We start from the raw sequence: 21,302 nt of genomic DNA, 5'->3' as shown, positions 1-21,302 counted from the left end.
CCAATAATGTGCTAACTTGATGCTAATATACATTGGTTTTGCTATTGACGTGCTACTGAGTAGCATTAGCAATTTTACATGGCAATTTCCACACCTCTAAATTTTGTAATGGAAACTGCAACTAAAATGCACATTTCTGGTACTGTATGTTCATCAGGCACATATGGGGTAGTATTTGCTTGGCACAATATAATGCACTACATGTAATGATTTTCTACTTTGTGTATTGACATGGTATTAGGCTATATGATTTATGCGTAACGTAGATTTTGCGTAACGTGGGTTGGCTCATAGAATTGCACTGAAAGATGGTGATGTGCGTACATGGAAGAGAATGCAGTGCGTTAGGTTGGATGCAACATGGAGTTATGCTGAATGAAATGTGGCGGTAATTTTACTGTTGGCCTTGGCTTGCCATCAAAGTAGGCCTATGCGATATATAATATATTATATATTATTATATGTAAATATTTCGATGGTGGTCCGTAAGGTCAAACTAGACATTTGAGCAGGGTGATGCCAACAATCTGTCCCGACTCCCGACTAAAATATTGCTGCATAACTTTACAAATACATTTAGCTAATCAACATCAGTAAAATGTGGCATAATTACTTAGTAAACCATCTTGCAAGAAGCATAAATTGCCATTTGAAGTTCCTTCGCGGCACTGCTGCTCCCCTCTCCTCCCAGGGGGTGAACAAGGGGATGGGTCAAATGCAGAGGAAACATTTCACCACACTTAGTGTGTGTGACAATCATTGGTACTTTAACTTGAACTTAACTTAACTTGGAGTAGGATTCGGCTGAGTATCTGGCAACCTCAGTCATGGAGATTTGGAGGGAACTACAGAATTTTGACCGTGATTGCAGTACCATTTCTGGCCACATTACTACATATGGCACCTTTAAGCAAAATGTCCTGCATATACAGTTGCATATTTAATGAATACAATTTAAAAGATTAATTTAAACGACTTTGAAAACAGGAAAAATAGCATTTGTTGCCTGTCCCTACATTCTAAAATTCGATTTTTTTAAAAATATGATCATTGAAATCCTTCAGAAATGTTTTTTTCCCATGTATTTGTGTTAACCCTTATTCTACCTATCCTCAAAGTTTATTTTCCTAACAAAAACAATTTACTTAAAATTTACATCTTAGTGTCCCTGGGCATACACTCAGTCCTGTTACCCTAACACACTTGGGGAAAATGGGGAATATTTCACAACACATAAGTTGCATCATTCACATCCTCTGCAGGCCATAGGAATGTTAAAATAAAGTTTACTGATGTATTTTTCTGTATAAATTAATATTTAAACTACTCTATTGTAGAGGTGGGTATATTTGGGCATCTCACGATTTGATTCCGATTCTTGTGGTAATGATCCGATTCAGGACAAATCACGATTGAACACAATTCTCGTAATATATTATTTGGTATATAAACAAAACATTTACAAAACAGGTTTAGGTTACAAAAACTCCTCTTGGTTGCTGACATACAACATATATGCAAAACATTGATATCTTTAAACATTTTATTTTTATTTTGTTTACAAAAATCACAGAATGTTATTCAATCTAATAAAAAAAAGAGCTACCCAAACTCCAACCCCATCCCAGCTTTACAATACTTAGAATAGAAATTTACAAAGCAATTGAGAAGACATACAAGTACAATACTGGAAAAAAAGGAAAACCAAACATTTTTAAAAGCAACATTATCAATAATAATAATACTAATAATAATAATAATAATAGAGAAGACACACGTATAATACTGGCAAAAAGGAAAACCAAAAATTTATAAAAGCAACATTATCAATAATTATGTTATGTTTTTATTCAAATAATAAATTATTTAAAAAAAATGCACGAACAACTCTTTAAAAATACATTTTTTTTGAAAAATATGACTCGAATTTGAATCGGAATAAATACAATTCTCAATTTGGGTGTTTTTTTTTAAAGACCCCTACTGTATTTGTAACCCAGTTTTGTTACCAAAATTACTTCATAATTAATGTTGTTGTTGTTGGATGTGCTTAGTGTCAACATGCTCTTAGGCTTAGCGTATTTCATGTATTTGCTAATTATATTCTAAGAACTCCCTCCTGTTACTTTCAGTCCTGTTATTTGAGTGAATTATCCTCGCCTTAGGAACCTTGTACAAAAATGAAATATAGTTGCCTTGTGGGCATATACGCATTTTAAATAGTTGATTATGTGTATTATCAGACAAGCCTTTAAAAACGTTTATTTTGAGTGTTACAACAAGCAAATAGAACTGGTTAAGTGGTCACTTTCATTTGAAAAAATATTTTGCACATGAAATATGACCTCAGATGTGATGTTCCCACATCATGTTTGAATAATGATGCTTACCAAAGGACACAATGAGGAGAGAAAATGCTCCCATGGCAGCCATGATGAAACACCTCCTGTTTGTGATACAAATAGAAAATATCAACAAAATACATTTGTATGACGTTTGTTGTTGCTCTTGACTACAGCGACTCCTCCTTTGAGAACTTTCCTAGTTACCGCATCTTCCTAAGGGAGGCTGCAGCACTTTGGAAGAAAACAAGGCAGAGAAAAAAGTCCCCATCGTGGACTACATGCACTGAAATCAAACAAAATGTAGTTTTTTAAGGCACATGAGTGCTTAAAATAAAGCACACTACTGACGGAGCAGCCACTTTATCTCCATTTAGGATGACACTCATGACGTCATGAAACAAATAGTAGTACACATTGTTTAATGTGAAGTCTTTTTATCACAAACATGAGAAAAAGTGACTAAAACACAAAAAAAAGTTAATGTACTCACAGACGTGTCTTTTCGTCCAATAGAGCGTGGAGGATACTTTTGTTTCAAGTCTGCTTCCTTTTGTGTGATGGAGGTGGGAGGTTACGTCAAGTCAGAGCAGGTGCGTGTGTGTGTGTGTGTGTGTGTGTGTGAGAGAGAGAGAGAGCGAGATAAAGAGAGAGTTTCATATTTCAGTTGGAACTCTTATATGTTTTCATAGATGGGATTCATAACTAAATAAAAAAGTGGGCGATGCTGTAAATGTTTGTACCCATCCAATGAATACATAATACAATACTAACATTTGTATGCACGTACAACACTTAAGACCTTCAGTATATCAGTATGTGGAATTAAATTATGGAATGGATGAAGCAAAGCAATCAAACAATGTACTAATATGATCCACTTCAAGAAACTCTTCAAACTTAAAGTGTTTACAAAGTACTGTAATATCTGTGATATTTGCATTAGTGTACTGTGTCTTTAAGGGTTTGGGGAACGCGCATGCGCGAGTGAGTTGGCGGAGAACTTGAGTGTGTGTGAGCGTGAGTTGTGGCTAACAGCAGCTCGTGTATGTGTGTGCGTTACTTTTTTTTAACTACAACCAGTTACCGCTTGTTAATAAAGCGATTGAGCAGCGCATCCTCGTCTGTGTGACTCCTTCTCCACTGCGGGGCATTACATTGGTGTCAGAAGTGGGATGGCGTGTTGGGGCTGTCAGTCGGCACCAAGGGCCTGTGGAGTAAGTTTGCTGTGCTGCGCATCAGGGACGACGTACTGCAGCGTGCGTGGAAGGAGTCGGCCACCGGGGAGGAGAGATGGCAGGTGGTGGTACCGAAGACTCTGAGGGACGCAGTGCTGAAGCCGTGTCATGGGGGCACGGGCTCAGGGCATTTTGGCAGCACAAAGACGCTCCGTCGGTTGCGCCAAGGGTTCTACTGGGGTCAGCACCGGCGGGACGTGGAGGATTTCTGTCGGCGCTGTGATGAGTGCGCAGCCTACAAGGGACCCCAGGACCGGTCACACGCACCGCTTCAGCAGCAAGGGGTTGGAGCACCCATGGAGAGAGTAGCTGTGGACATTATGGGCCCTTTTCCCGTAACAGACAGAGGAAACAAGTATGTGCTGTGCGCGATGGATTATTTTACTAAGTGGCCGGAGGCGTACGCACTGCCGAACCAAGAAGCGGAGACAGTGGCTGATGCCTTACTGGAGGGCATGTTCAGTCGCTTTGGAACGGCAGATATCCTCCACAGCGACCAGGGCAGGAATTTTGAATCCAGGGTTTTTGCTGCCTTGTGTGAAAGACTGGACATGCAAAAGACACGCATGACTCCCTTGCATCCGCAAAGTGATGGACTAGTGGAGCGGTTTAACTGCACCATGCAGCAGCAGCTAGCCATCCTCACCGCCAACCATCAGCATGACTGGGACCGGCATATTCCACTAGTGCTGATGGCATACCGTTCCGCGGTTCAAAGTTCCACAAGCTGCACCCCTGCCCTACTGATGTTGGGTCGGGAGATCCGGACACCTGCTGAGTTGGCGTTTGGGAGACCACCAGGCAGTACAGAGGATCGGCCGGGACTGGAGTACGCTCGGAAGTTGCAGGATCGGATGGAAGCGGCACATTCCTTCGCACGAGACCAGTTGGGGAAGGCTGGTTTGAGGCAAAAGAGGAACCATGACGTGCGGAGCAAGGGCCGGGACTTTAGGCCTGACGAGCTGGTCTGGGAGTACACGCCCAAAAGGAAAAAAGGACGTTGCCCCAAGTTGGACAGTCATTGGGACAGTCCGTGTAGGGTGCTTGAGAGGGTGGGGGAAGTAGTCTATAGAGTTGCAGTGCCCCCTAAGGGCCGAAAAGTTGTCCTGCATAGAGACAGTTTGGCACCCTACAGGGGCAGAGAAGTTCCTCAGTTTGAGACGGCGCCTGCCTCACCAGATGGCAATGGACAGTTAGTGGATCAAGGTTCCCCATATTCCACCATTGTCGTCCCTGTTCAGCCGCTAGCGCCACGTGTTGATGGACCTGAGTCAGAACAGGGCCGGCCACAAAGACAGAGGCGTAGACCGCCGAGGTTCAGGGATTTTCTTGATGACCCCTCGGGGCGAGGGGCTTCATAAAGGGGGAGGCAGTGTAATATCTGTGATATTTGCATTAGTGTACTGTGTCTTTAAGGGTTTGGGGAACGCGCATGAGTTGGCGGAGAACTTGAGTGTGTGTGAGCGTGAGTTGTGGCTAACAGCAGCTCGTGTATGTGTGTGCGTTACTTTTTGAACTACAACCAGTTACCGCTTGTTAACCCTTGTGTGGTGTTCGGGTCTGTGGGACCCGTTTTCGATTTTTATTAAAAGAAAAATGATACAATTAATTAATTTTTCAAACTGAGACTCACTGGCTTTGGCTCATTTTCTGTGAAGAACATATATCAGAATACATATTTAACAAACACACACCATACACCCCCCTTACACATTTCTATTACATATAAGATGTACAGGGTCCACTGGACCCGGGGATAATAGAAGTGTGGACATTTATGTTCTTTGTACCACACGCCCACACACACACACACACACACACACACACACACACACACACACACACACACACACACACACACACACACACACACACACACACACACACACACACACACACACACACACACACACACACACACACACACACACACACACACACACACACACACACACACACACACACACACACACACACACACACACACACACACACACACACACACACACACACACACACACACACAGCAGGTCCAGACGGGGAGGACAGAGTGTAGGTACACAGAACATCAGAGGGTCAAATGTGCGACAAAATGAGCGCAGACAGTGTTGACGAACAATGTTGCAACCTTGTGTCAGCAACAAACAACAACAAACCTTGTGCAGAAACACAAAAGAAGAATCCCTGTGGGATGCAGAAACTGGCAGATACATTTCAATGCAACGTTCATCAGCCAGTGTTTGTGGGTCTTAGACTTAGACTTACTTTTTATTGTCGTTCAAATTTGAACTTTACAGTACAGATAAGAACGAAATGTTGTTGCATTAGCTGCTTGACAGTGCAGAATAAAAAAGCAATAAGGTGCAGATATAAATAAATAGATTACTGTAAAGATAAATATATTGCACTTTTGTATATGCATCTATGTTTATGGATGTATGTTATATTGTCTTTATATTCCAGCGAGTTCATTCATTTTTGGGGGGAATTGAGGGGATAATTATGATGCGTTCAAGAGTCTTACGGCCTGAGGGAAGAAGCTGTTACAGAACCTAGAGGTTCTGCTTCGGAGGCTGCGGAACCTCTTTCTAGTGTCCAGCAGTGAAAACAGTCCTTGGTGGGGGTGGGAGGAGTCTCTGCAGATTTTCTGAGCCCTGGTCAGGCAGCGGCTTTTTGCGATCTCCTGGATAGGAGGAAGAGGAGTCCTGATGATCTTTTCCACCGTCCTCACCACTCTCTGGAGAGACTTCCAGTCTGAAGCACTGCAGGCTCCAGTCCAGACAGAGATGCTGTTGGTCAGCAGGCTCTCTATAGTGCCTCTGTAGAATGTGCTGAGAATGGGGAGAGGGAGCTGCGCTCTTTTCATCCGACGCAAAAAGTGCATGCGCTGCTGAGCTCTTTTTACAAGAGCTCCGGTGTATAGGGACCAGGTCATATTGTCAGTTATCTGCACCCCAAGGAAGTTGGTGCTGCTTACCATCTCCACCGCTGTGCCGTTGATGAAGAGTGGAGCGTGGCTGGACTGGTGCTTTCTGAAGTCAACGATGATCTCCTTGGTCTTGTCGACGTTCAGGACCAGGTTGTTGGTTCTGCATCAGTCAACCAGATGTTTCACCTCCTCCCTGTAGTTCATGTCATTGTTGTCACGGATGAGGCCCACTACTGTTGTGTCGTCCGCATACTTCACAATGTGGTTAGTAGTGGACCTGGTGCAGCAGTCATGGGTCATCAACGTGAACAGCAGCGGACTCAGGACGCAGCCCTGGGGGGAGCCGGTGCTCAGGGAGATGGCACTGGAGGTGTTGTTGCCCACTCTCACAGACTGGGGTCTGTCTGTGAGGAAGTCAAGCAGCCAGTTGCACAGGGGGGTACTGAATCCAAGGGGGGCCAGTTTGCTCACCAAGTGCTGCGGGATAATGGTGTTGAATGCTGAGCTGAAGTCCAGAAACTACAGCCGCACGTGTGTGTCCTTTCCTTCCAGATGTTCTAAGCTCAGGTGGAGTGCAGAGGAGATGGCGTCCTCTGTGGAGCGGTTAGGGCGATAAGCAAACTGGTATGGGTCGAATGTGGGGGGAAGTCTGGAGACAATGTATTCCTTTACCAGCCTCTCGAAGCACTTCATTACAGATGTTTTTTGGGATAAGTCAGTATTTTAACATAAAAATGTTTGATTGTGAGGCATTAAAAGCCACAAAATGCAACGGGTCCATCAGACCCACAAACACTGGCTGAGTAACAACAATATGAACACCACACAAGGGTTAATAAAGCGATTGAGCAGCGCATCCTCGTCTGTGTGACTCCTTCTCCACTGCGGGGCATTACAGTACAAAGAAGAAGAACCATGACAAACATTCTCAATTTATTTCATCCATCCATTCACTCATTCTTAAAGTAATCTTACTTATCTCATCATATGAAATATGACTTACTTCACCAATTATTATTATTAAATTATTACTATTATTTATTTATTTATTTTATTGTGATTACTTATGGAGTTTATTGTGAATAAATTGTGAACAGGAAGTGAACAAAAAGTTTTAGCAACTGTTATGTAAAGAAAAGGGGTAGGATTAAATAAGCTCTGCTTCTTCCTACTCCTTTTCAAACATGTTGAAAAGAGAAACTGGAAATTGTGATGTATCATGTTGTATGCTTGCATGTTCGAAATAAACTTAAACTCAATACTGAATTGTATATATATATATATATATATATATATATATATATATATATATATATATATATATATATATATATATATATATATATATATATATATATATATATATATAAATAAATGATAAATAGGTTATACTTGTATAGCGCTTTTCTACCTTCAAGGTACTCAAAGCGCTTTGGCAGTATTTCCACATTCACCCATTCACACACTGATGGCGGGAGCTGCCATGCAAGGCGCTAACCAGCACCCATCAGGAGCAAGGGTGAAGTGTCTTGCCCAAGGACACAACGGACGTGACTAATATATATATATATATATATATATATATATATATATATATATATATATATATATATATATATATATATATATATATATATATATACACACACAATTCAGTATTATTTTATGTATTCATTGGATGGGTACAAACATTTACAGTATCGCCCACTTTTTTATATGTATATATATATATATATATATATATATATATATATATATATATATATATATATATATATATATATATATATATATATATATATATAATAATAAATAAATGATAAATGGGTTATACTTGTATAGCGCTTTTCTACCTTCAAGGTACTCAAAGCGCTTTGACAGTATTTCCACATTCACCCATTCACACACACATTCACACACTGATGGCGGGAGCTGCCATGCAAGGCGCTAACCAGCAGCCATCAGGAGCAAGGGTGAAGTATCTTGCTCAAGGACACAACGGACGTGACTAGGTTGGTAGAAGGTGGGAATCGAACCAGGAACCCTCCGATTGCTGGCACGGCCACTCTACCAACTTCGCCACGCCATCCCTAACACACACCCACACACACAGTACAGGCTCATTCAATGCGTTTTCTTTATTTTCATGACTATTTACATTGTAGATTGCCACTGAAGGCATCACAATTATGAATGAACACATGAGGAGTTATGTACTTAACAAAAAAGGTGAAATAACTGAAAACATGTTTTATATTCTAGTTTCTTCAAAATAGCCACCCTTTGCTCTGATTACTGCTTTGCACATTATTGGCATTCTCTCTGTGAGCTTCAAGCACACCTGTGAAGTGAAAACCATTTCAAGTGACTACCTCTTGAAGCTCATCGGCATGGTGCCACAACATTCTACCATACAGGTGAGCTACATGATCTTTTCTTAATTCAAAGGCAATACAGTGGAAACAGGAAACAGCACACACTCCTTTTAGTAGCTCGTAGATGGCTACTCGCTAGTGGCCGAAGGAGCAGTGTGAGCAAGGCGTGTCACTACTAGATATGTAAAGACAAAAGGTATTGATTATGCGGTAAAAGTATTAAAAAGTATTGCCTATTGCGTGGCGTTGTTGGGAGAGTGGCCGTGCCAGCAACCTGAAGTTCCTGGTTCGATCCCCCGCTTCTACCAACCTAGTCACGACAAGACACTTCACCCTTGCTCCTGATGGGTGTGAATGGGTGAATGTGGAAATAGTGTCAAAGCGCTTTGAGTACCTTGAAGGTAGAAAAGCGCTATACAAGTATAACCCATTTACCATATATACACTGTAAAAAGTGACCGTTAAAACTACGGCAAGCAATTTTAAAATAGCAACAGTAAAACATTGTCCATCCATCACAGGGCCAACACAGATAGACATATTCACACACTAGGGCCAATTTAGTGTTGCCAATCAACCTATCCCCATTGTAAAATCAAAAACAGTTGATCACAATAGTAAAAACAGTGGATTCCTGCTAACCAAGAAACAGTAGATAACCTAAATTACTATGGTTATAATACAAAGAAAACGCATGAAAAATTACTATGGTTATAATACAAAGAAAACGCATGAAAAATTGTACAATGCATTTGCAAATACTATAATATCACACAAGCACGCAAATACAATTTACAGTATTATTCTGTCTAAAGTAAATATTTTGCAGATTGTATATTTAAATTGACAGCATACCTTATTTTTTTAGGGGTTTTGTGTTAAAGCATTAGCCGAGTTAACTTTTGGGTAACATGTTTTCTTGTATTTTTGTGGCAAGTCGTTTTAGACATTGAGGGGTAGTCTATGTGCTTCATTGTAAACTGCATTGAAATGAAATGTGTTCAAGTGTGTTGGAACTGGTTGCAAGCAGCTATTTAACAGATACAAAGCATTTAATACAATTTTTTTATTAGCTCACTTGAAGGAACACGTTACAAAAGGCCATGTCGTGAGTTGTCCAGTGAAAGGTTGTACAAATACTTTCAAGTTAAAATCCTTGTGTACCGCTCACATGCCCCAGAAAGACAGGCATTTTGCAGATACCAGTATTGGTGATAGGGCAGAAGATGCTGTTAGCGTTTGTGCCCCACAGTTGGAAAGTCCTGGGTTTGATACCCTGGCTAGTGGTCTTTGTGTGTGGAGTTTGCATGTTCTTCCCGTAACTGTGCGCATTCTCTCCGGCTTCCTCCCACCCCCTGGAGATAAGCTGATTGGCAACACTAAAATTGGCCCTAATTTGCTTTACGGTGAGTTTCTGCCAACCACAGGTGCCAGTATTTTACTGTAAATTCTATATATTTTTTGTGAACAGTTTAACAATGTATCCATTTTTTTTTCACATGAATTTACCGTAAGTAAAAACAGTTATCAACTGTGAAATTTCGGATACGTAATGCCCTACACATCGTAACTGTATTTTTTTTAATGTGAATTCCTCGCAACCACATCCATAAATTGTGCAGATTTTTTTAACAGTGTACAAATCCAGCAGTAAGCGTCATACAGCATACAATTCATGTTTTTTGTCCATCACAACTACTACCAGGCGTCATCTCAGTCCGTTTTTATGGTCTCCATTTTAGCATTAATAACCATGTGAAGGTCTGGGTTCGTGAAATGATCTGAAAGGTGATAACATTGATTAAATCATAAATATTACAATATAATATTTAGTGTGTGAAATATTAATACTACTGTTTCTCACCTGCAGCAAAAGCACAAATATCAGTGGGCCTTTTAAGAAGGACATCCCTGCAAGACAAACAGGAAGTGCACAGTGCAATCATTTAAATGAGATATGTACAGTAACTAAATTTAATACACAAACATTAAAAAAAATATTTTATTTAACATAGTCTAATGAAATACTCTTAAATCGCAGTAATTAATACAGTCTAAAAAAACTAATACATTTGCAGAACTATAAAATCACACCATAATTTCCTATATGCACAGCAAAACATACGCAAACATTTTTTTTTAATGAAATATAAAGTTAGATTAAATTCTGTTTGACTTTGTGGCAATTAACATTATTTTAACCATATATTAATGTGAATTTTAACAAATACTTATGTGAAATGTGAGCAGTTGCCCTCATCAGAATGTGTCCATAATACAGTTAATGATTATTACTTATTAAACAGAACCAACCAGGTTTTGTGTAATGTGTTCATTACTCTGCGTTCAGAGTAAAACAAACAAAAAAAAGGGTAAATGATGGACGGAAATGTTTTGTAAAAACCTGAGAAAATCTCCAACCAAGATCTCCACCTCAGGATGCGCCATAAGGTACTTCTCGTTGTCGATCCTCGTCTGGATCTGTGCTCCAATAGCAGATTTGCATCAAAACTCACCACATGTTTTCTTTTATTTTGCTTCTTTGTCTTACTTTGAACAAGCGCAGTTTCTCCCGCTGTTCGGCGCTCAGAACGCCGTCGTCGAGTGTTCCCGACTCGCTTTCAGCCTCCATGTGTCCTCCAGAAACACTTTCGGTCGACGATAAAAGTGCCGAGTAAGGACTTCATCTGCTGCTGACACAAACAACTGTTGCTACGGAAACGGCTGGTTGTAGTTACAGCATATTGCCGCAAGATGGCACACAACACCAGATGGATGGCAAATACCATGCTTATTGCAAATATAAATGCTTTGTAGCGAATAATGACGTCATAACGTGTAACTTCCACAATAAATGTTTAATGCTCCTTTGTGCTCACTGTCCATCCATATCATTGGGTACACCACAATCGCATCATATCGAATTAAAGGAGAGCCATATGTAATAATTTACAGTTTTTTCCATTTGCTTACACACAATTTTACTAGCTGTGTGTCTTTTTTCCAAAGGATATACACACTTTTCCAAACACCACATTAAATGTTCTTAATTCCTAGATTATTTGCAAACTGACACAATTCGGTCAAAACATATGCCCATTCATCAAAATAAAGCAAGCATTTGTAAAAATGCAGTTTTATTTTCATCTCACTCACACAGACTTCAAATGATAAGACACTACTGGAGTGAGTTACCCACAACAGTGATAAATACAAAACACATTTGTAAAAAAAAAAAAAAAATACTATAAGAAATCACATGTTTGGGGCATTTTGCCCAACCTTTTTAGCATATGTGATGAATGATTACTGTAACTTGACCAAATATATTGGCAAATCCATAGCAACCGTCATTGTTTACTTTGAAGTGGGCCGTAAATTCCGTAAGGACCTAAAAAGAAAGTAAAAATATCCTGTAATTGTTTCAAGAACTGCTCAACAATGACGCTGCAAACTGAAAATATTTATTTTTGCCACAATCAGGTAAAGTAACATATCACAATAGTCAACAACGACATGTGTCAGGACGAGGACTCTGAAGTGGGTTTTTTTCCCGAGATGCATAAGAATTGGACCGGACATGGCGTGAAGTTAAATACATGATTTAATAATAGACTATAAAAAGTGTAAACAAAAGGCGCGCATAAGGCGGGGAAGAAACTTGGCTAATAAAACAAAACTAACACAAAGGCAGAACTATGGAAACAAAGGAACAAACAAAAGGTGCTCACAGCGGAGGAACAAAACAGTGGCTTGAATAAACAAAAAACTTGCGTGACAAGAAAAGAGCAGCATGAACTATGACCTGGACAGAGTAAGCAGCATGTCAAGAGTGCAGAGCACGAATGTGACGTCGCCAGCCCGACCAACAGAAAATGACAGGCTTAAATAGTCAAGTGGTGATTGAAAACAGGTGCGTGAGTTCAAATGAATCAGGTGCGTGAGTCGTGAGGACAGGTGAACTGATTGGTAGTCATGGAAACAAAACAGGGAGTGAAAAAACGGGAACTGACAGAGTGCAAAAACCAAACAGAACATAGCCAAACTAAACATGATCACCAAGACATGACAACATGCAGTACAAATTTAAATCTAAGACAGATAAAAAGGTTTGAAAAATAATCTGGAGATAAAAATTACAAATGGAAAAAGCTCTATAGCTGGAGAATCCACTTGAAAGCTGTATTTTCAATGTATCACCTGTGTGTCTTTACACCTGGTGGAAGTGATTATCCAATGTGTTCAATTGTGTGGTCGTTGGCAAGCCAGCCCTTTGGATTGACCAGGAAGTAACTTCCAAATTGCCCACCCTCAAGGGATCAATGAAAATGTATAAAATCAAGTACAGTGGGACCTCAAATTACGAGCTCTAATTGATTACGAAAGAGCTTGTAACCCTTAGTTATTTTTTGCATTAAATTAGCCATACCTTTAAATTAGTGGTAAAAGGCCAATATACAAACCTAGTTTTAGATTGTTCCTTGTTAAAATCTCACAATTCATGAGAATTTTTGTTGAAAACAAATTTTTTGGGGCTTGTTGGTCTAGTCGTATGATTCTCGCTTAGGCTGCGAAAGGTCCTGGGTTCAATTCCTGGACGAGCCCTAAGCAGTGATTTTAAACTCTAAGCTTAATTTTCCAAATTGCCCCCCCTCAAGGGATCAATGAAAATGTATAAAATCAAATACAGTGGGACCTCAATTTACAAACTCTAATTGTTCACGAAAGAGCTCGTAATCCTTAGTTCTTTTTTTTGCATCAAAATAGCCATACCTTTAAATTAGTGGTAAAAGGCCAATATACTAACGTAGTTTTAGATTGTGTTCCCTGTTAAAATCTCACAATTCATGAGAATTTTTGTTGAAAAGTCATTTTTTGTGGCTTGTTGGTCTAGTCGTATGATTCTCGCTTAGGGTGCGAGAGGTCCCGGGTTCAATTCCCGGACAAGCCCTTAACAATGCTTTTGAACTCTCAGCTCAATTTTCCAAACTGTGCACACTCAAGGGATCAATGAAAATGTATAAAATCAAGTACAGTGGGACCTCAAATTACGAGCTCTAATTGATTACGAAAGAGCTTGTAACCCTTAGTTATTTTTTGCATTAAAATAGCCATACCTTTAAATTAGAGGTAAAAGGCCAATATACTAACCTAGTTTTAGATTGTTCCTTGTTAAAATCTCACAATTCATGAGAATTTTTGTTGAAAACAGATTTTTTGGGGCTTTTTGGTCTAGTCGTATGATTCTCGCTTAGGCTGCGAGAGGTCCTGGGTTCAATTCCTGGACAAGCCCTAAGCAGTGATTCTAAACTCTAAGCTTTATTTTCCAAATTGCCCCCCCTCAAGGGATCAATGAAAATTTATAAAATCAAATACAGTGGGACCTCAATTTACAAACTCTAATTGTTTACGAAAGAGCTTGTAATCCTTAGTTCTTTTTTTTGCATCAAAATAGCCATACCTTTAAAGGCCTACTGAAACCCACTACTACCGACCACGCAGTCTGATAGTTTATATATCAATGATGAAATCTTAACATTGCAACACATGCCAATACGGCCGGGGTTAACTTATAAAGTGCAATTTTAAATGTCCCGGGGAACTTCCGGTTCGAAACGCCTCTGAGGATGACGTATGCGCGTGACGTAGCACGGGGAACAGAGGTATGCCTTCCACATTGAAGCCAATACGAAATAGCTGTTTTCATCTCATTCTGGATGTATTCTGGACATCTGTGTTGGTGAATCTGTTGCAATTATGTTCATTGCATTATGGAGAAAGAAGCTGTGCATGCAAAGAAGAAAGTTCTCGGTGCAAAGCGGACGTATTTTGCGAAGGAAATCAGCAGCAACACAAACACAGCCGGTGTTTCATTGTTTACATTCCCGAAAGATGCAGTCAAGATCGAAGAACTCGGATAACAGAGACTCTAACCAGGAGGACTTTTGACTTCGATACACAGACGCCTGTAGAGAACTGGGACAACACAGACTCTTACCAGGATTACTTTGATTTGGATGACAAAGACGCAGACGTGCTACCGTGAGTATGCAGCTTTGGCTTCCAAACATTTGATCGCTTGCACGTACGTGCGCGTCACGTACGTAACTTTGTTTAAATATATAAGCTTTATGAACCTTGGGTTAGGTGAACGGTCTTTTGGACTGAGTGATTGTGTGTGTTGATCAGGTGTTTGAATTGTATTGGCGTGTTCTATGGAGCTAGGAGCTAGCAGAGGAGCTAGGAGCTAGCATAAACACCTAGGTGTTTTTATGCAGGATTAATTTGTGGCATATTAAATATAAGCCTGGTTGTGTTGTGGCTAATAGAGTATATATATGTCTTGTGTTTATTTACTGTTTTAGTCATTCCCAGCTGAATATCGGGTACCGTGAGTAGCAGCTGCGCTTCCAAACATTTGATCGCTTGCCAGTACGTGCGCGTCACGTACGTTACTTTGTTTATATATATAAGCTTTATGAACCTTGGGTTAGGTGAACGGTCTTTTGGGCTGAGTGATTGTGTGTGTTGTGCAGGTGTTTGAATTGGATTGGCGGCTTATATGGAGCTAGGAGCTAGGAGCTAGCATAGGAGCTAGGAGCTAACATAACAAACACTTGGGTGTTTTTATGCAGGATTAATTTGTGGCATATTAAATATAAGCCTGGTTGTGTTGTGGCTAATAGAGTATATATATATATACAACAGTAAATAAACACAAGACATATGTCTTGTGTTTATTTACTGTTGTAGTCATTCGCAGCTGAATATCAGGTCACCCCCGGCTCTCACAGCATCTTCCCTATCTGAATCGCATCCACTCCCCACTAGTCCTTCACTTGCACTTTACTCATCCACAAATCTTTCATCCTCGCTCAAATTAATGGGGAAATTGTCGCTTTCTCGGTTTGAATCTCTCTCACTTCATGCGGCCATCATTGTAAACAATAGGGAACTTTGCGTATATGTTCAATTGACTACGTAACGCTACTTCCGGTAGGGGCAAGCCTTTTTTTTTATCAGATACCAAAAGTTGCGATCTTTATCGTCGTTGTTCTATACTAAATCTTTTCAGCAAAAATATGGCAATATCGCGAAATGATCAAGTATGACACATAGAATAGATCTGCTATCCCCGTTTAAATTAAAAAAAATTCATTTCAGTAGGCCTTTAAATTAGTGGTAAAAGGCCAATATACTAACGTAGTTTTAGATTGTGTTCCCTGTTAAAATCTCACAATTCATGAGAATTTCTGTTGAAAATTCATTTTTTGTGGCTTGTTGGTCTAGTTGTATGATTCTCGCTTAGGGTGCGAGAGGTCCCGGGTTCAATTCCCGGACAAGCCCTTAACAGTGCTTTTGAACTCTCAGCTCAATTTTCCAAACTGTGCACACTCAAGGGATCAATGAAAATGTATACAATCAAGTACAGTGGGACCTCAAATTACGAGCTCTAATTGATTACGAAAGAGCTTGTAATCCTTAGTTCTTTTTTTGCATCAAATTAGCCATACCTTTAAATTAGTGGTAAAAGGCCAATATACTAACGTAGTTTTAAAAGTGAAGTTAAAATACCAATGATTGTCACATACACACTAGGTGTGGTGAAATTTGTCCTCTGCATTTGACCCATTCCCTTGTTCACCCCCTGGGAGGTGAGGGGAGCAGTGGGCAGCAGCGGTGCCGCACCCGGGAATCATTTTTGGTGATTTAACCCCCAATTCCAACTTTTGATGCCAAGCAGGGAGGTAATGAGTCCCATTTTTATAGTCTTTGGTATGACTCGGCCGGGGTTTGAACTCACAACCTACCGATCTCAGGGCGGACACTCTTAGATTGTGTTTCCTGTTAAAATCTCACAATTTATGAGAATTTTTGTTGAAAAGTAGTTTTTTGTGGCTTGTTGGTCTAGTCGTATGATTCTCGCTTAGGGTGCGAGAGGTCCCGGGTTCAATTCCCGGACAAGCCCTTAACAGTGCTTTTGAACTCTCAGCTCAATTTTCCAAACTGTGCACACTCAAGGGATCAATGAAAATGTATAAAATCAAGTACAGTGGGACCTCAAATTACGAGCTCTAATTGATTACGAAAGAGCTTGTAACCCTTAGTTATTTTTTGCATTAAAATAGCCATACCTTTAAATTAGTGGTAAAAGGCCAATATACAAACCTAGTTTTAGATTGTTCCCTGTTAAAATCTCACAATTCATGAGAATTTTTGTTGAAAACAGATTTTTTGGGGCTTGTTGGTCTAGTCGTATGATTCTCGCTTAGGCTGTGAGAGGTCCTGGGTTCAATTCCTGGACAAGCCCTAAGCAGTGATTCTAAACTCTAAGCTTAATTTTCCAAATTGCCCCCCCTCAAGGGATCAATGAAAATGTATAAAATCAAATACAGTGGGACCTCAATTTACAAACTCTAAGTGTTTACGAAAGAGCTTGTAATCCTTAGTTCTTTTTTTGCATCAAATTAGCCATACCTTTAAATTAGTGGTAAAAGGCCAATATACTAACGTAGTTTTAAAAGTGAAGTTAAAGTACCAATGATTGTCACACGCACACTAGGTGTGGTGAAATTTGTCCTCTGCATTTGACCCATTCCCTTGTTCACCCCCTGGGAGGTGAGGGGAGCAGTGGGCAGCAGCGGTGCCGCACCCGGGAATCCTTTTTGGTGATTTAACCCCCAATTCCAACTTTTGATGCCAAGCAGGGAGGTAATGAGTCCCATTTTTATAGTCTTTGGTATGACTCGGCCGGGGTTTGAACTCACAACCTACCGATCTCAGGGCGGACACTCTTAGATTGTGTTTCCTGTTAAAATCTCACAATTTATGAGAATTTTTGTTGAAAAGTCATTTTTTTGTGGCTTGTTAGTCTAGTCGTATGATTCTCGCTTAGGGTGCGAGAGGTCCCGGGTTCAATTCCCGGACAAGCCCTTAACAGTGCTTTTGAACTCTCAGCTTAATTTTCCAAATTGCACCCCCTCAAGGGATCAATGAAAATGTATAAAATCAAGTACAGTGGGACCTCAAATTACGAGCTCTAATTGATTACGAAAGAGCTTGAAACCCTTAGTTATTTTTTGCATTAAAATAGCCATACCTTTAAATTAGTGGTAAAAGGCCAATATACAAAACTAGTTTTAGATTGTTCCTTGTTAAAATCTCACAATTCATGAGAATTTTTGTTGAAAACAGATTTTTTGGGGCTTGTTGGTCTAGTCGTATGATTCTCGCTTAGGGTGCGAGAGGGTTCAATTCAATTCCCGGACAAGCCCTTAATGGTGCGTTGAACTCTCAGCTCAATTTTCCAAGCTGTGCACACTCAAGGGATCATTGACAATTGTAGTGAATCAAATTTTTTGTTAATAAAAGTGCGGTTACAGGTCGTCGCCACGGATAAAATATAAACTTTTTTGAGAATTTGGTGGGATTAATCATAGGGCTTGTTGGTCTAGTGGTATGATTCTCGCTTTGGGTGCGAGAGGTCCCGGGTTCAATTCCTGGACAAGCCCAAAGCAGTGATTCTGAACTCTAAGCTTAACTTTCCAAATTGCACACCTTCAAGGGATCAATGAAAATGTATAAAATCAAATACAGTGGGACCTCAATTTACAAACTTTAATTGTTTACGAAAGAGCTTGTAACCCTTAGTTCTTTTTTTTGCATCAACATAGCCATACCTTTAAATTAGTGGTAAAAGGCCAATATACAAACCTAGTTTTAGATTGTGTTCCTTGTTAAAATCTCACAATTCATGAGAATTTTTGTTGAAAGTTATATGCGGTCCTCTCCAAGGTTTCTCATAGTCATTCACCGACGTCCAACTGGGGTGAGTTTTTCCTTGCCCGTATGTGGGCTCTGTACCGAGGATGTCGTTGTGGCTTGTACAGCCCTTTGAGACACTTGTGATTTAGGGCTATATAAATAAACATTGATTGATTGAAAGTTCATTTTTTGTGGCTTGTTGGTCTAGTCGTATGATTCTCGCTTTGGGTGAGAGAGGTCCCGGGTTCAATTCCCGGACAAGCCCTTAACAGTGCTTTGAACTCTCCGCTCAATTTTCCAAGCTGTGCACACTCAAGGGATCAATGAAAATTGTAGTGAATCAAATTTTTTGTTAATAAAAGTGCAGTTACAGGTCGTCGCCACGGATAAAATATAAACTTTTTTGAGAATTTGGTGGAATTTAACACAGGGCTTGTTGGTCTAGTGGTATGATTCTCGCTTTGGATGCGAGAGGTCCAGAGTTCAATTCCCGAACAAGCCCTTAACAGTGCTTTGAACTCTCAGCTAAATTTTCCAAACTGAGCACACTCAAGGGATCAGTGAAAATTGTTGTGAATCAAATTTTTTGTTAATAAAAGTGCAGTTAAGGTCGTCGTCTCAGATAAAATATAAACTTTTATGAGAATTTGGTGTAAAATAACGTAGGGCTTGTTGGTCTAGTGGTATGATTCTCGCCTTGGGTGCGAGAGTTCCCGGGTTCAATTCCTGGACAAGCCCTAAGCAGTGATTCTTAACTCTAAGCTTATTTTTCCAAATTGCCCACCCTCACGGGAGCAATGAAAATGTAGGAAATCAAAAACAGTGGGACCTCAATTTACAAACTCTAATTGTTTACGAAAGAGCTTGTAATCCCTAGTTCTTTTTTTGCATCAAAATAGCCATAACTTAAAATTAGTGGTAAAAGGCCAATATACTAACCTAGTTTTAGATTGTTCCTTGTTAAAATCTCACAATTCATGAGAATTTTTGTTGAAAACAGATTTTTTGGGGCTTGTTGGTCTAGTCGTATGATTCTCGCTTAGGGTGCGAGAGGTCCTGGGTTCAATTCCTGGACAAGCCCTAAGCAGTGATTCTAAACTCTAAGGTTAATTTTCCAAATTGCTCCCCCTCAAGGGATCAGTGAAAATGTATAAAATCAAATACAGTGGGACCTCAATTTACAAACTCTAATTGTTTACGAAAGAGCTTGTAATCCCTAGTTCTTTTTTTGCATCAAAATAGCCATAACTTAAAATTAGTGGTAAAAGGCCAATATACTAACTATTTTAATTTTTTTTTTGAGTTTTGTCTCTCTTAGAATTAAAAATGTAGAGCAAAGCGAGACCAGCTTGCTAGTAAATAAATAACATTTAAATAATAGAGGCAGCTCACTGGTAAGTGCTTGTCAAGTGTTTTGCTTTTTTCACTGTGCTTATCCCATACTTGAAGGGATGTACCAATGCTGAATGTGGCTTCTGGATTTCACTCAAAAGACCAGACCGTAGTTACTTTTTTCCTTTTATTTTCCTTTAGTTTTCAAGTTTTTCCAACGAAGAAACAGCTTCTTTTTTCTTCTTTAGTCTTTTTAGCAGTCTTTAGCAGTGTTAGTAGACTTTAGTTTCTTTAGCTGTCATTAGCTTTCTTTAGTAGCCTTTAGCTTCTTTAGTAGGTGAAAAACCTTTAAGGACAAAACACCACAAGATTAACATGCTGTAAAAAATCAATCAATTATCAATCCCATAATTTACAATTATTAATCAGGCTATCAAACACTTAACAATTAAACAAGTGCAAGAACATTTATTAATATTTTCCCTTTAAGTTAATTCAGATTTTAAATAAATTGTCTCAACATAAATGCACCAAGATACATATACAATACATTTAACACCAGAAACACAATAGATAAATGCAGCAGAAAACCCAATATGCAAATACATAAATACCTAACCAATTAACCACCTATTTTAGATACATATTTAAAATCCATATCCAATATAAATATATTATTAATTTAGCAGTGAAACACTCAAACTTAAACGCTGTCTGCTGGTAGAAAAATACCCCTTTTCTATGCCCTCACTAGCAGCCAATGATCCAACACAGTTAAATCCAACACTTTAAGTTGAGCGACTTCACCCTCCTGATGAAGCAAACTGCTCCAACATTTATCAAACTAAGCAAAGCATATCAACACTTCCTTACCAAACAACAGTTACACAAAACACCGTGTGTATTTAGCCTCCAGACTAAGCACGCTACATGCACACAACTCCCCCATCTCACCAGCGCAACAGGTGCGCGACACCCACAAGGAGAAATAAAAGTGCAATCTTACCGGCTGTCCGTTCAGCTTTTGGTTATAGTACACTTTTGGCACAACTCTGTGTTATCTGTAATGAACCAAACCTTTCTCCACTCTGCGCTGGCGTCTTTTGTCCTCCTTGATTTGACACAGCTGTCTAATTACCGGGCTCGCGCACCAGCAGACGAGACGGGAGTGCGCCGCGTTATACCTGCGCGTGAACGTAAACTGATAATGCCGAATTATATACATTTCCTTGGGTTGCCTAGGTGAATAGGGATGTGGATGTGCTCTAAAATAAAATATAATTTTATTAAGTGGGGTTTGGCTGGTTGCCAAGCAGCCGCA

The 21,302-nt window shown here is 39.7% G+C and overlaps 2 protein-coding genes and 5 non-coding genes across 7 annotated transcripts in view; 5 read left to right on the top strand and 2 right to left on the bottom strand.

Annotated features, from left to right (window-relative positions):
• Positions 1–4,944, bottom strand: part of LOC133636265 (otoancorin-like) — a 73,944-nt gene extending 69,000 nt beyond the window's left edge. The window contains exons 1-2 of the mRNA XM_062030104.1: positions 2,836–4,944; positions 2,391–2,446 (exon numbers count right to left, since the gene is read on the bottom strand). Coding sequence (XP_061886088.1) covers positions 2,391–2,433 — 43 coding nt within the window. The 5' untranslated portion in view covers positions 2,434–2,446; positions 2,836–4,944. The remainder of the gene's footprint in view (positions 1–2,390; positions 2,447–2,835) is intronic.
• Positions 4,945–9,248: 4,304 nt separating this feature from the next.
• LOC133636263 (RIIa domain-containing protein 1-like) lies at positions 9,249–11,590 on the bottom strand. Its single transcript, XM_062030100.1, has 4 exons — positions 11,436–11,590; positions 11,289–11,365; positions 10,749–10,795; positions 9,249–10,665 (listed from the first exon to the last, which is right to left on the bottom strand). The coding sequence occupies exons 1-4, from the start codon at positions 11,514–11,516 to the stop codon at positions 10,598–10,600; spliced, it is 273 nt and encodes a 90-aa protein (XP_061886084.1). The 5' UTR covers positions 11,517–11,590; the 3' UTR covers positions 9,249–10,597.
• Positions 11,591–13,763: 2,173 nt separating this feature from the next.
• On the top strand, positions 13,764–13,835 carry trnap-agg (transfer RNA proline (anticodon AGG)). Its single transcript has one exon. It is a non-coding gene; the product is annotated as a tRNA-Pro (tRNA).
• A 2,324-nt stretch (positions 13,836–16,159) lies between these two features.
• trnap-agg (transfer RNA proline (anticodon AGG)) lies at positions 16,160–16,231 on the top strand. Its single transcript has one exon. It is a non-coding gene; the product is annotated as a tRNA-Pro (tRNA).
• Positions 16,232–16,781: 550 nt separating this feature from the next.
• trnap-agg (transfer RNA proline (anticodon AGG)) lies at positions 16,782–16,853 on the top strand. The gene has a single exon. It is a non-coding gene; the product is annotated as a tRNA-Pro (tRNA).
• A 1,471-nt stretch (positions 16,854–18,324) lies between these two features.
• On the top strand, positions 18,325–18,396 carry trnap-ugg (transfer RNA proline (anticodon UGG)). Its single transcript has one exon. It is a non-coding gene; the product is annotated as a tRNA-Pro (tRNA).
• A 919-nt stretch (positions 18,397–19,315) lies between these two features.
• trnap-ugg (transfer RNA proline (anticodon UGG)) lies at positions 19,316–19,387 on the top strand. Its single transcript has one exon. It is a non-coding gene; the product is annotated as a tRNA-Pro (tRNA).
• Positions 19,388–21,302: the final 1,915 nt, after the last annotated feature.

Source organism: Entelurus aequoreus, linkage group LG20 (genome assembly GCF_033978785.1).
Source record: "Entelurus aequoreus isolate RoL-2023_Sb linkage group LG20, RoL_Eaeq_v1.1, whole genome shotgun sequence".
Classification (NCBI taxonomy): domain Eukaryota; kingdom Metazoa; phylum Chordata; class Actinopteri; order Syngnathiformes; family Syngnathidae; genus Entelurus; species Entelurus aequoreus.
This window is presented reverse-complemented; position numbering and strand designations above follow the sequence as displayed.